Here is a 13,469-nt window from a genome sequence, read left to right as displayed (position 1 = left end):
AGTTTCAAAAGATCAAGGAGCTCAGATTTGAATGAATATGACAGTCGGGTGGTTTAAACAATCAACTGCCAAATCTAACTTGACCATATGCAATGTTATTGGGGTCTTGTTGCTATTTGCTAAAGCTGCTCATGATTTCAGGATCATCCTGGAATGCAAAGGCAATACCCAGCTTCTTTGCCGAGTTGCCAACAGTATTCTGAAACTCCTGTCCACTCTCTCCTCAAACAATAAGTGCAAGTTGCTCATTGATCTGGTCACAAATTTCAAGACCACCTGATTAGCTGCCTCCCTCCCTTCCCCTCACCTATCAGACTAAAATTCCTAAGAACCTCTCCCTTTCCTTGCACAGAGCTCCCCTCTTCAAGTTTCTCTCCTACGCCCTTTTCAAGTTCATCTTGTGCACGAAACCCATTTCCTGCTCCCTTTGCAGTTAGTTTACTTTCTTATGGAGGATGTTTTTGATTTGCAGGCTCTGGATATCCCTGGCTGCCCTGCATCTATAGAAGTGTAGCACACAGCAGCAGCAATAATCTGAGAGCTATAGTCAGGTCTGTCCTTAATTCAATGACTCTTGAAGGATCCACAGCTAAAATGTGCACTACTTGATTTTTCAAAGTTGCAAAACTCTTTGAGTATTTTAGCCATATAGCAGCCCTGCTTCCATTTCAGTTTACAGTCTGAAAGCAAACACATAGTTCCTTACAATACAGTTTGTCCTGATTTAGCTTATCTGGTACTGAAACCCTCCTTCATTCTTTTGTTATCTCTAGACTTTACTATTCCAAAACTTGGGACTTCTTGCTGCATTAAGATGTTATAAAATCCCAAAACAAAATAAAGAATTATGGAAGCTGGAGTTGTGAAACAAACAAAACAGAAATGCCAGAGAAACTGAGCAGGTCTGGTAGTATCTGTGGAGAAAAAAAACAGTTAATGTTTCCGGTCCAGTGATGAAGGGTCACAGGACTAGAAATGTTAAATCTGTTTTTCTCTCTGCCAATGTTCCAGCACTTTTTGATTTTGTTAGGTTTAAAATCTTAAAATTTGTCATCTCACTACTGTACTTAACGTTGTAATCCAGTTTGTTGCCTGTCCAGCTTCCAGCCTCTCTCAAAGCTGAAGTTGGGTGGATTTGGTCAATAGACAATAGGTGCAGGAGTAGGCCATTTTGTCCTTCGAGCCAGCACCACTATTCATTATGATTATGGCTGATCATCCTCAATCAGTATCCTGTTCCTGCCTTATCCCCATGACCCTTGATTCCACTATCCTTAAGAGCTCTATCCAACTTTTTCTTGAAAGTATCCAGAGACTTGGCCTCCACAGCCTTCTGAGGCAGAGCATTCCATACACCCACCACTCTGGATGAAGAAGTTTCTCCTCAACTCTGTTCTAAGTGGCCTACTCATTTTTAAACTGTGTCCTCTGGTTCTGGACTCGCCCATCCGTGGAAACATGTTTCCTGCCTCCAGAGAGTCCAATCCTTTAATATCTTATACGTCTCAATCAGATCCCCTCTCAGCCTTCTAAACTCAAACGTATACAAGCCCAGTCGCTCCAGTCTTTCAGCGTAAGATAGCCCCGCCATTCCGGGAATTGACCTCCTGAACCTACGCTGCACTCCCTCAATAGCCAGAATGTCCTTCGTCAAATTTGGAGACCAAAGCTATGCACAATATTCCAGGTGCGGTCTCACCAGGGCCCTGTACAACTGCAGAAGGACCTCTTTGCTCCTATTCTCAATTCCTCTTGTTCTGAAGGCCAGCATGCTGTTAGCTTTCTTCACTGCCTGCTGTACTTGCATGCTTGTTTTCATTGACTGATGTACAAAACACTTAGATCTCGTTGTACTGCCCCTTTACCTAACTTGATTCCATTTAGGTAGTAATCTGCCTTCCTGTTCTTGCCACCAAAGTGAATAACCACACATTTATCCACATTAAACTGCATCTGCCATGCATCTGTCCAGGTCACCCTGTATTCTCCTAACATCCTCCTCACATTTCACCCTGCCACCCAGCTTTGTGTCATCAGCAAATTTGCGAATATTACTTTTAATACCTTCATCTATATCATTAATGTACATTGTAAAAAGCTGCGGTCCCAGCACTGATCCCTGCGGCACACCACTGGTCACCGCCTGCCATTCTAAAAGGGATCCCTGAGATTTAATCCCACACCCAACCAAAACCTGCCCATTTTGCTTCAGGTAAAATTAAGTGTTGGGCCCAGATTTATTGAGTCATGAAGTATCTGTGAAGCTTTAAAAATGGTAGATAAAGCCTAGAATTTCCTCCCCTCCTTTTCTGGTTGAAACCACATTGAGATGTGCTGAAGGTGCAGGGTCCGGAAGAGAAATGGGACAGGGCATGTCACACAAGAGAAATCTAAACTCAATACTCTATTCCATGTTGAGGGGTGGAAATCTAAAAATGAATGAGACAGCTAAGGCAAGATCCCGGAGGGCCAAGCTGAGCCTTTTAAACAACCTGCCTTGGCATCCAGAAAACACTGAAATGCCGCCTCTGATTTTTTGCCTGGGAAAGATGACCCTGATTTCCTTTCTGTCCCTCCCCCACCCCACCCTGAGTGAAGATCGCTCTGTTATGATGAGCTGCGAAACTTCCTGATTTACAATACCTGCCTCAGGAATGAAAACTTGTGTCTTAGTGCCTGATTAGGATGGTGCAGTTTTGTTTAGAAACAAATATGCTCCCTAGCCTTTCAAAGGATCCTTCAAGGATAATCACTTTTGCATCTGGAAATCAACTCTACATGTTGGCAAAATTGCAAGGCAAAGAATTTACCAATAATTTGGAAGCAACTTGATTCTGGTCTCCACTTCTAATGTTAACCACGAAATATTGTTCGGAACTTAAGTTGTAAAGACTTGTATGTTTAAAGTGATGCAAGAAAACTTTATACAGAACCCTTCAAAAATCTAATGACTTTTTTAACATAACCATTTGCAATGGCATTATAATATGTATCTATTGATCAAAGCTTATTGTAGCTTTTTGTATTAACTCTCAGTCTTATTTGGGAGGTAATTGTCAATGTAAGTACTGATGTATGCTATTAGCCTGATAATGCCACATATCTAACAGCTGGTTTTGCAACCAGCACATTCAATCAGATTTTCGATTAAACTTCTCGTTAGACCTATGGTAATTAGATTTCTCTTTTTAATTAGCATCTCAAAAGAAACCCTGAAAGGTAGGAAGAGGTCGGACTACTATCTGAACAAGGGCAATACACTCATTTTAACAAACACTACTCTGAATGTAATAAGGCTTGTTGGTGAGTATGACAGCTTTGAGATGAAATTAATTTTATTGGTAATTAATGTAATTGACAGACAATGGTGCCCTGTCCCCACAGCACTTTGTACACATACGTACACTGTACAGCCTAGTCCAGCCTACCTTGGCAACTTGCCTTAGCTGTGGATTCTTTCCTGTGCTCTCCAGTCCTCTGAATGTAATTTTTTTGGGCCTTTCTTACTATACTCCCCTAGCCCATTTCACCATTTATGGCAAAGCCTTAGTTATCAGGGGCATCTGAATCCTTGTCCAGCCCATTCTCTTCTTTCTGAAAGTTTTCTCAACACCAAACTGATGGGTCAAATCTTTGATTTGTTTTTTAAACTTCTTAATATATTGATTCAGTCTGCAAATTTGTCCAGCCCTTTCTTCTTTTGTGAAGTCTCTGTGGGTGTTTTCATCTTGCAGGTTCAAAGTTATCAATTTCTAATATTCAAGATTTGCTGTTCTAGATAAGACAAGCAATTAATACCATGTAGGTGCTGTTAATTTAATTAGCTGCAAAATAACTTAGTGAAACTGGAAGCTGAACTTGAAAAGTGTATTAATTCCTTGTATTCTAGCATTACCTTCCAGTATTTATTTCTTGCACTTCTTTGGAGGGTTATATTTTATTTATAATGAATTCTGATATGGTTAAATGCTTTTTTAAACAACATGCAGATGATGAAAATGTTGATGATCCTGTGAGCTCCTCTGATCTAATGGTCGCCTCATCAGAATTCTATGTAGACATTAAAATGATCTACTAATAATCAGGAATGTAAATATTTAACTGCAAAATACTGCAGATATTGAAAATCTGAAACAAGCACAATGCTGGAGGAACAATACCTGAGAGAAATGTTTCAAGTCTAGTGTAACTTTTCCGACTCTGGGGTGTGAACCTGTAACTAATGGAATGCCACGGATGGTGCTGGGGCCATAATTATTTACGATATATGTTAATAACTTGGATGACAAAATTTAATGTACAACAGCCAAGTTTATGAATGCTACAAAAGTAGGTAGGAAGGCAAGAGGTGAGGAGAACATAGAGGGAACCAAACAGGTTAAGTTAATAGGCAAAAAAAACTTTGCAGATGGAATATAATGTGGGAACGTGTGAGGTTGCACTTTGGCAGGAAGAATAGTGGAGCTGAATATTATTTAAATGGCAAAGTACTTTAGAAAACAACAGGACAGAGGACTTTGGGAGTCATCGTGCATGAAAAGCTAGCATCCAAGTTCAGCAGGCAATTGGAAGGCAAATGGAATGTTGGCCTTTATTTCAGAGATATTCAGAGTATAACAGTAGGGAAGTTTAGCCAAAATTACACAAGGTACCAGTTAGTACACAGTTTGAATGCTATGAACAACTTTGAGCCTCTTATCCAAGAAAAGATGTAATGGCATTGGAACCCAGGCCAGAGAAGGTTCTACTAGACTGATACCCCAGGTATAGAGGGACTGTCTTATAATGACAGAATGAATACATTGGGCCTAAACTCATTGAAATTTAGAAGAATGAGAGGCAACCTTATTTGAATATACAAGATTCTTAGAGAACATGACAGAGTAGATCTGGAAAAGTTGTTTCCCTTGTGGAAGACTCTGGGACAAGTGAACATAATCTCAGAATAAAGGGTTGCCCATTTAAGACACAGATGAGGAAGATCTTCTCTCAAAGCATAGTGAATCTGTGGAATTATTTACTGCAGAGGGCTGTACAGGCTTGGCCATTAAGTATGTTCAAGGCTAAGACAGATTTTTAATCAGTAAGGGAGTTGGAGGTTATGCGGAAAAGGCAGGAAAGTGGAGTTGAGGGTTATGAGATTAGCCATAATCTCATTGAATGATGGTGCAGACTGGTGGGCTGAATGGCTTGCTTCTCCTACATTATGTGGTCTTACGGTCATCTGAAGTGAGGCTTAAATCAATAAGCTGATGTTTGAGATGAGAGTGCAACCACTGAGCAATGATTGATAGCTTATCGTAGAAGAATATCAGGATGATCAATACATTGCAAATTTTAAATTGTTTCACTTTTTTTGTTGTGGTTCACATAATAATATTTGACATTTTAATGAATTCAGGGACTGAGGAGACCCATACAGCCCCTTAGCTTGCTCTGCTATTCGGTTAGTCCGTGATTTGACTTCTATATCAATTCCAGTGTTCCATCCCTATCCCCAAATCCTCTGATTCTCTTGGTACCTACAAATCTAGCAATCTTGGTGTTGAATATACTGATTGTCTGAGCTTCTGCATTCCTGTGAATGAGAGAACTCTGAATTTTCACAACCCTCTAAGTAAATTAAATCTTTCACAACATTTCCTAACCTATTTGAAGAGATAAGCATCACCAATTAACCAACTTGTTCTCAAATTCAGAACTAAATTCTATAGTATTGGGCATGATTGTGATTCATTACTGCTGTAGTGTGCAGCCTATAGTGTATTGTCTCAGCTTTCCCTATCCTCTGAGGAGATTACTTGGTGTAGTGACTGTTCTGCTTGGCATCCTAGAGAGTAGAGCATAGTGAACAATAATTTAGTTTGTTCTGTTCATTGAGAACAGAATATTGGCTGGATCACCAGGAAATCCATTGTGTTTCAAAGATTGGGACTTAAACATAGTTCAGTTGCAGCCTGAAAAATATAGCATGCCATGCAAAGTGCTGTTTTAGGTTAGAAAGTCAAGTTCTGACTTGGAATTTGAACTTTGAGTCTCTTAACTTGGGTAAAAAATACGAGAAGTGAGTAAATAATCATTGGCAACAGCAGTCTAAAAATTTGTAGTTAATTCATCTCTGCTGCTGATACTTTATTAAGTTGGTCATATCAGTGCGCCTTGACCATAATGATGGAAATTACTTCACTGCAGTTTAATCTACTTGTATAAATAATTAATATGAGGATATAACAGAAGATCATCATCTGTTGTCTGGGCATGAACTTTGTTTCATGCAACAAAAGAACAGTTGTTATGCTCAACTTCACTTAATTCCACTTGTAAAAAGTTGTCTTTGTGTCATAATATAAAGATTAGTTAGCCCATTATATTATGGTACTCATGTTTGGGGCCAGTTTAATCGATTTAAAGCTAAAGCTTCTTGGTTCCGTCTTTCACTGTCTAACTGCCTATGCAGCAGCATGTTTCTTTCAGTGAGTCTCCTCTTTTCTGCCTGCTCCCATTCAGATTTTTAAAACTTCCAACACAATAATTGAGTAATTTAATGATTCTTAAATGAAACTAGTAAATTACTTATTTGGAATCAATGATGAAATGTCAAATGTAGCTCATTAGCATCTTCAGTATTAATTCCCTCACACTCAACATTTTACTGGTAAGAATGTACTAAGCTTACCACATTCAGCAAATTAGTACATTTTCCCCCAAATACTTTCTGGAAAACTGGTCCAAAGATCATTAGCAATGAAGCTTCTCGCAACCAGCTATTTTAAAGGTGATTTTTGTTCAGTGCAGAGCAATTGTCTCAATTGATTAATGCTGCATGAGATTCATTCTGTTATTTCAAGATAACCAATCTTCTATTGGAGAGTAAGACTGAGTGGTAGCAAGTTATTTATGGCAGAGTAAGCATGATCTTGATACTTTAGAAAATTTGCAAACATAGATTCCACCAAAGATAGTTTGATTTGACCATTTCAAATCTATAGCCAAAGGGTACAAATTGTGTGTTTAGAATGCTAACTGCCCTACACCTGAATCCAGTTAATGCTCAGAAAACTAAGTACTAGGCTGACTCAATTCTTTTGTTTTTGTACATTGCATGTGATCTTAAACCATAAATTTTCAAAAAGGAGCATGGTTACCATTAAACAAAAACTTAATTGCACCAGCCTCAAAATACTATAGCTGAAAGAGCAGTTCAAAGTCATAGAGATGAACAGCACGGAAACAGACCCTTCGGTCCAACTCGCCCATGCTGACCAGATATCCCAACCCAATCTAGTCCCACCTGCCAGCACCTGGCCCATTTCCCACCAAACCCTTCCTATTCATATACCCATCCAAATGCCTCTTAAATTGCAATTGTACTAGCCTCCACCACTTCCTCTGGCAGCTCATTCCATACACGTACCACCTTCTGCGTGAAAAAGTTGCCCTTAGATCTCTCTCATATCTTTCCCCTCTCACCTGAAACCTATGCCCTCTAGTTCTGGATTCCCTCACCCCAGGAAAAAGACTTTGTCTATTTATCCCATTCATCCCTCTCAAAAACATGGACTTTTGGACTGAGTAACTCACCTAACTCCCCAAAGCTTGTTTAATATCTGCAAGGCACCTGTCAGGAATATGATGAAATACTGTCCACTTGCTTAGATAAGTGCAATTCCAACAATACTCTGAGTTTGACACCATCTAGGACAAAGCAGCCCACTTGATTGGCACCTCATACACTACATTTTAATTTCACTCCCTTTACTATTGGCACACAGTGGCAGTATGTAGAAGATGCACTGCAGCAACTCAACAATGTCCCTTCCACAGCATCTTCCAAACCTGTGAGATGTACCACCCAGAAAGTGGAGGGTAGCAGTTGCATGGGAGTGCCTGCACTGCAGGTTTTGCCCAAACCATATACCACTCTGACTTGGAATTATATTGCCATTTTTTTTCCTGTGGTTTGGTCAAAATCCTGGAACTCCCTTCCTAACAATTGCTGTATCTACTTCCCTGTGGACTCCAACAGTTAAGATGACAGCTAGCTACCAATTTCTCAATTGCAATTAGGATCGGGCAACAAATTCTGGCTTAGCCAATAACATTCATATCCTGTGAAAGAACTTTTTTTGAAAAAAGGAGTTCCATGATGCTAATTTTCACAAAAACAAGGGTACTACCCCTAGTTGTATGGCCAAAATAAACCTGAAGTAACATCATTTAAAAAAAAACAGATGAAGTGGTCATTTTCTCATTGCTGTTTGGGAAACTTGCTGTTCCAAAAATTAGTTGCCATATTCTCTATATTTCAAAAGCGACTACATTTTCTGAAATGCTTACTTAATTGGCAACATTGGAACATTTTAGGTTATGATGAGTGCTTTACAAATGTATTTTATTCACATGAGGAAATTGGCAGAAGAGATCAGGCAACAGGTTAGATTCATGTGGCACTTAGACATGATGTTCCACGGTACTTCACAGAAGTGATGTAAGATAACATATTTTATTAACTACAAGAGGAAAATGAGGTCAGATGACCCAGATCTTTGACAAAGTACTATGTTTTAAGGAATGTCTGAAAAGAGCATAGGTGGAGGTCACATGGATATGTGATGCCAAAGCATACGTCTAAATGCTACTTAAATATCTCGAGTATATCTCTTGCCACTACCACCCTTTCAGACAGTGAGCTCCAGATTTCCACGCGCCGTGGCATCACATGTCCACAAGGCACAGGCCAAGTGCTGGAAAATAAGATTATAATAAATCCTTGCTTTTGACCAACACAGATTGGATGAGTAAAGAGACTTTTTCTTTTATGATATTCCTGACATCTACCCATGCTCTTTTCAGTCACTCCTTATAACATTGAATTTTGTCCAAGCTTTTTGGTCATCAGACCTTATCTTCCTCTTGTCTCAATAAAAAAATGACCCTCATTGCCTCTGAATCTCCTGCCTGTTAGCTTAAATCTATGCTCCTAGGTCATTGATTGGACCAGCAGGGGGTAAAGTATATTTCGCTATACCCTGTCTACTTAATTCTGAATAATTTTACCCTCATAATTCTGAACATCTCAAATCAGGTTCTTCCTGAGTCTCCTCTGCTCCATGAAAAGCGATCCTAGTTTATACAATCTTTCTCCATAGCTAAAACACTCCAGCCCAAGCAACATCCTGTTAAATCTCTTCTGCATCTCCTCAGTGCAATCACATCCCCCCTATGTCAATAGTCCGATGAGGGAAGGGGCCCTATTGGACCTGGTACTAGGGAACGAGCCAGGGCAAGTGGTAGAAGTTGCGGTGGGGGGATTTCTTTGGTAACAGTGACCACAATTCTGGAAGTTTTAGAATATTTGAAGATAAAGAAGAGAGTGGTCCTAAGGGAAGACTACTAAACTGAGCCAAGGCTAATTGTATCAAAATTAGGCAGGAGCTGGTAAATGTGGATTGGACACAGCTATTTGAAGGGAAGTCCACGTTTGAGATGTGGGAGGCTTTCAAAGATGATAGGTTAATGGTAGTGCAGGATAGGCATGTCCCGTTGAAGGCAAAGGATAGGAAGGGCAAGATTCACGAATCGTGGATGACAGGAGAAATTGTACGACTAGCCAAGAAGAAAAGGGAAGTGTACGTAAGGTCTAGGCATCTAAGAACAGAAAGGGCCCTGGAGGAATATCGGAAGAGGAGGATAAGTTTTAAACAAGGAATCAAGTGGGCTAAAACGGGTCATGAAATAGTTTTAGCAAGCAGAATTAAGGAAAATCCCAAAGCATTTTATTCTTATATAAGAAGCAAGCAAGTAACTAGAGAAAGGATTGGTCCACTAAAAGATAATGAAGGAAGGCTGTGTGCCGAACCTGAGAGAATGGGTGAGATTCTGAATGATTACTTAGCATCAGTGTTCACTGAGGAGAGGAACATGATGAATCTTAAGATTAGAGATAGAAGTTTGATTAGTCTGGATCACGTTGGCATAAGTAGGGGAGATGTGTTGGGTAGGCTAGAGGTTATTCAGGTGGGCAAATCCCCAGGACCAGATGGAATCTATCCCAGATTGCTGAGGGAGGCGAGAGTGGAAATATCTGGGGCCCTGACAGATATCTTTATGGCATCCTTAAATGCAGGTGAGGTGCCGGAGGAGTGGAAGGTTGGTCATGTTGTCCCCTGTACAAGAAGGGTAGTAGGAATATTCTGAGTAATCACAGACCAGTGAGCCTGACATCGGTGGTGGGGAAGTTGCTGGAGAGGGCACTGAGAGTTGGGATCTATTTATATTTAGAAAAGAATGAGCTTATCTGTGATAGGCAACATGGTTTTGTGCAGGAGAGATTGTGCCTTATCAACTTAATAGAGTTCTTCGAGGAAGTGACCAAGTTGATAGATGAAGGAAGTTGTGGTTCTGTTCGCCGAGCTGGGAGTTTGTGTTGCAAACGTTTCGTCCCCTTTCTTGGTGACATCCTCAGTGCTTGGGAGCCTCCTGTGAAGCGCTTCTGTGATGTTTCCTCTGGCATTTATAGTGGCTTGTCTCTGCCGCTTCTGGTTGTCAGTTGCTGTCTGCTGCAGTGGCCGGTATATTGGGTCTAGGTCGATGTGTTCGTTGATAGAATCAGTGGATGAGTGCCGTGCCTCTAGGAATTCCCTGGCTGTTCTCTGTTTGGCTTGCCCTATAATAGTAGTGTTGTCCCAGTCAAATTCATGTTGTTTGTCATCTGCGTGTGTGGCTACTAAGGATAGCTGGTCGTGTCGTTTCATGGCTGGTTGGTGTTCGTGGATGCAGATCATTAGCTGTCTTCCTGTTTGTCCTATGTAGTGTTTTGTGCAGTCCTTGCATGGGATTTTGTACACTACATTGGTTTTGCTCATGCTGTGTATCGGGTCCTTTGTCTTGGTGAGTTGTTGTCTGAGAGTGGCTGTTGGTTTGTGTGCTGTTATGATTCCTAGTGGTCGCAGCAGTCTGGCTGTCAGTTCGGAAATGCTCCTGATGTATGGTAGTGTGGCTAGTCCTTTGGGTTGCAGCATGTCCTCGTTCCATTGTCTTTCCCTGAAGCATCTGTTGATGATATTGCGCAGGTATCCGTTTTTGGTGAATACCTTGTATAGGTGTTCTTCTTCCTCTTTTTGCAGTTCTGGTGTACTGCAGTGTGTTGTGGCCCTTTTGAATAGTGTCCTGATGCAACTTCGTTTGTGTGTGTTGGGGTGGTTGCTGTCATAGTTCAGGACTTGGTCTGTGTGTGTGGCTTTCCTGTATACCTTTGTGCTGAATTCTCCATTTGGTGTTCTCTGTACCATCACGTCTAGGAATGGGAGTTGGTTGTCCTTTTCTTCTTCTCTCGTGAATCGGATTCCTGTGAGTGTGGTGTCGATGATCCGGTGTGTGTTCTCTATTTCTGTGTTTTTAATGATTACAAAAGTGTAGTCCACGTATCAGACCCAGAGTTTGGGTTGTATTTGCGGTAAGACAGTTTGTTCTAACCTTTGCATTACTGCTTCTGCTATGAGTCCAGAGATCAGTGAGCCCATGGGTGTTCTGTTGTTTTGTTCATATATCTGGTTGTTGAATCTGTCAGAGACAAACCACTATAAATGCCGGAGGAAATATCACAGAAGCGCTTCACAGGAGGCTCCCAAACACTGAGGATGTCACCTAGAAAGGGGACGAAACTTTTGCAACACAAACTCCCAGCTCGGCGAACAGAACCACAACAACGAGTACCCGAGCTACAAATCTTCTCCCAAACTTTGAAGATGAAGGAAGGGCTGTTGATGTCATATACATGGCCTTTAATAAGGCATTTGATAAAGTTCCCCATTGTAGACTAATGGAGAAAGTGTAGTCACATGGTGTGCAGGGTGTTCTAGCTAGGTGGATAAAGAACTGTTTGAGCGACAGGAAACAGTAGTAGTTGAAGTGAGTTTCTCGAAATGGAGAAAGGTGACCAGTGGTGTTCCATAGGGGTCAGTGTTGGGGCCACTGTTGTTTGTAATAGAGTCATAGAGATGTACAGCATGGAAACAGACCCTTCAGTCCAAACCGTCCATGCTGACCAGATATCCCAACCTAATCTAGTCCCATCTGCCAGCGCCCAGCCCATATCCCTCCAAACCCTTCCTATTCATATACCCATCCAAATGCCTCTTAAATGTTGCAATTGTACCAGTCTCTACCACATCCTCTGGCAGCTCATTCCATACCACCCACTGTGTGAAAGAGTTGCCCCTTAGGTCTCTTTTATATCTTTTATATCTCTTATATATCCCCTCTCACCCCTAAACCTATGCCCTCTAGTTCTGGACTCCACGACCCCAGGGAAAAGACTTTGCCTATTTATCCTATACATGCCCCTCATAATTTTGTAAACCTCTATAAGGTCACCCCTCAGCCTCCGACGCTCCAGGGAAAACAGCCCCAGCCTGTTCAGCCTCTCCCTGTAGCACAGATCCTCTAACCCTGGCAACATCCTTGTAAATCTTTTCTGAACTCTTTCAAGTTTCACAACATCTTTCCGTTGGGAAGGAGACCAGAATTGCATGCAATATTCCAACAGTGGCCTAACCAATGTCCTGTACAGCCGCAACATGACCTCCCAACTCCTGTACTTAATACTCTGACCAATAAAGGAAAGCATATCAAACGCCACCTTCAGTATCAAGGAGCTATGAACCTGCACTCCAAGGTCTCTTTCGACGTTTCGGGCCAAAGCCCTTCATCAGGCTCTGGCCCGAAACGTCGAATTTCCTGTTCCTTGGATGCTGCCTAACCTGCTGTGCTTTAACCAGCAACACATTTTCAGCTCTGATCTCCAGCATCTGCAGACCTCACTTTTTACTCCAAGGTCTCTTTGTTCAGCAACACTCCCTAGGACATTACCATTAAGTGTATAAGTCCTGCTAAGATTTGTTTTCCCAGTATGCAGCACCTCGTATTTATCTGAATTAAACTTCATCTGCCATTTCGCAGCCCATTGGCCCATCTGGTCCTGATCGTGTTGTAATCTAACCCTCTTTGCTGTCCACTACACCTCCAATTTTGGTGTCATCTGCAAACTTACTAACTGTACCTCTTATGCTCGCATCCAAATCATTTATGTAAATGACAAAAAGTAGAGGGCGCAGCACCGATCCTTGTGGCACTCCACTGGTCACAGGCCTCCAGTTTGAAAAACAACCCTCCATCATCACCCTCTGTCTTCTACCTTTGAGCCAGTTCTGTATCGAAATGACTAGTTTACCCTGTATTCCATGAGATCTAATCAGTCTCCCATGGGGAACCTTGTTGAACGCCTTCCTGAAGTCCATATAGATCACATCTACTGCTCTGCCCTCATCAATCTCCTTTGTTACTACATAAATGATTTGAGAAGAGGGCACTGTTGGTATGATCAGCAAGTTTGCAGATGACACAAAGATTGGTGGAGTAGCAGAAAGCATGAGGGACGGTCACAGAATACAGGAGGATATAGATAGACT

The 13,469-nt window shown here is 41.3% G+C and overlaps 1 protein-coding gene across 1 annotated transcript in view; it reads left to right on the top strand.

The window, feature by feature from the left end:
• Positions 1 to 13,469, top strand: part of vps50 (VPS50 EARP/GARPII complex subunit) — a 192,079-nt gene that overhangs the window by 130,521 nt on the left and 48,089 nt on the right. The window contains exon 20 of the mRNA XM_060824779.1: positions 3,197 to 3,303. Within this exon, the coding sequence (XP_060680762.1) occupies positions 3,197 to 3,303 (107 nt within the window). The remainder of the gene's footprint in view (positions 1 to 3,196; positions 3,304 to 13,469) is intronic.

Source organism: Hemiscyllium ocellatum, chromosome 5 (assembly GCF_020745735.1).
Source record: "Hemiscyllium ocellatum isolate sHemOce1 chromosome 5, sHemOce1.pat.X.cur, whole genome shotgun sequence".
NCBI lineage: Eukaryota > Metazoa > Chordata > Chondrichthyes > Orectolobiformes > Hemiscylliidae > Hemiscyllium > Hemiscyllium ocellatum.
Note: the sequence above shows the minus strand (reverse complement) of the source record. Positions and strands in the feature narration are given on the sequence as shown.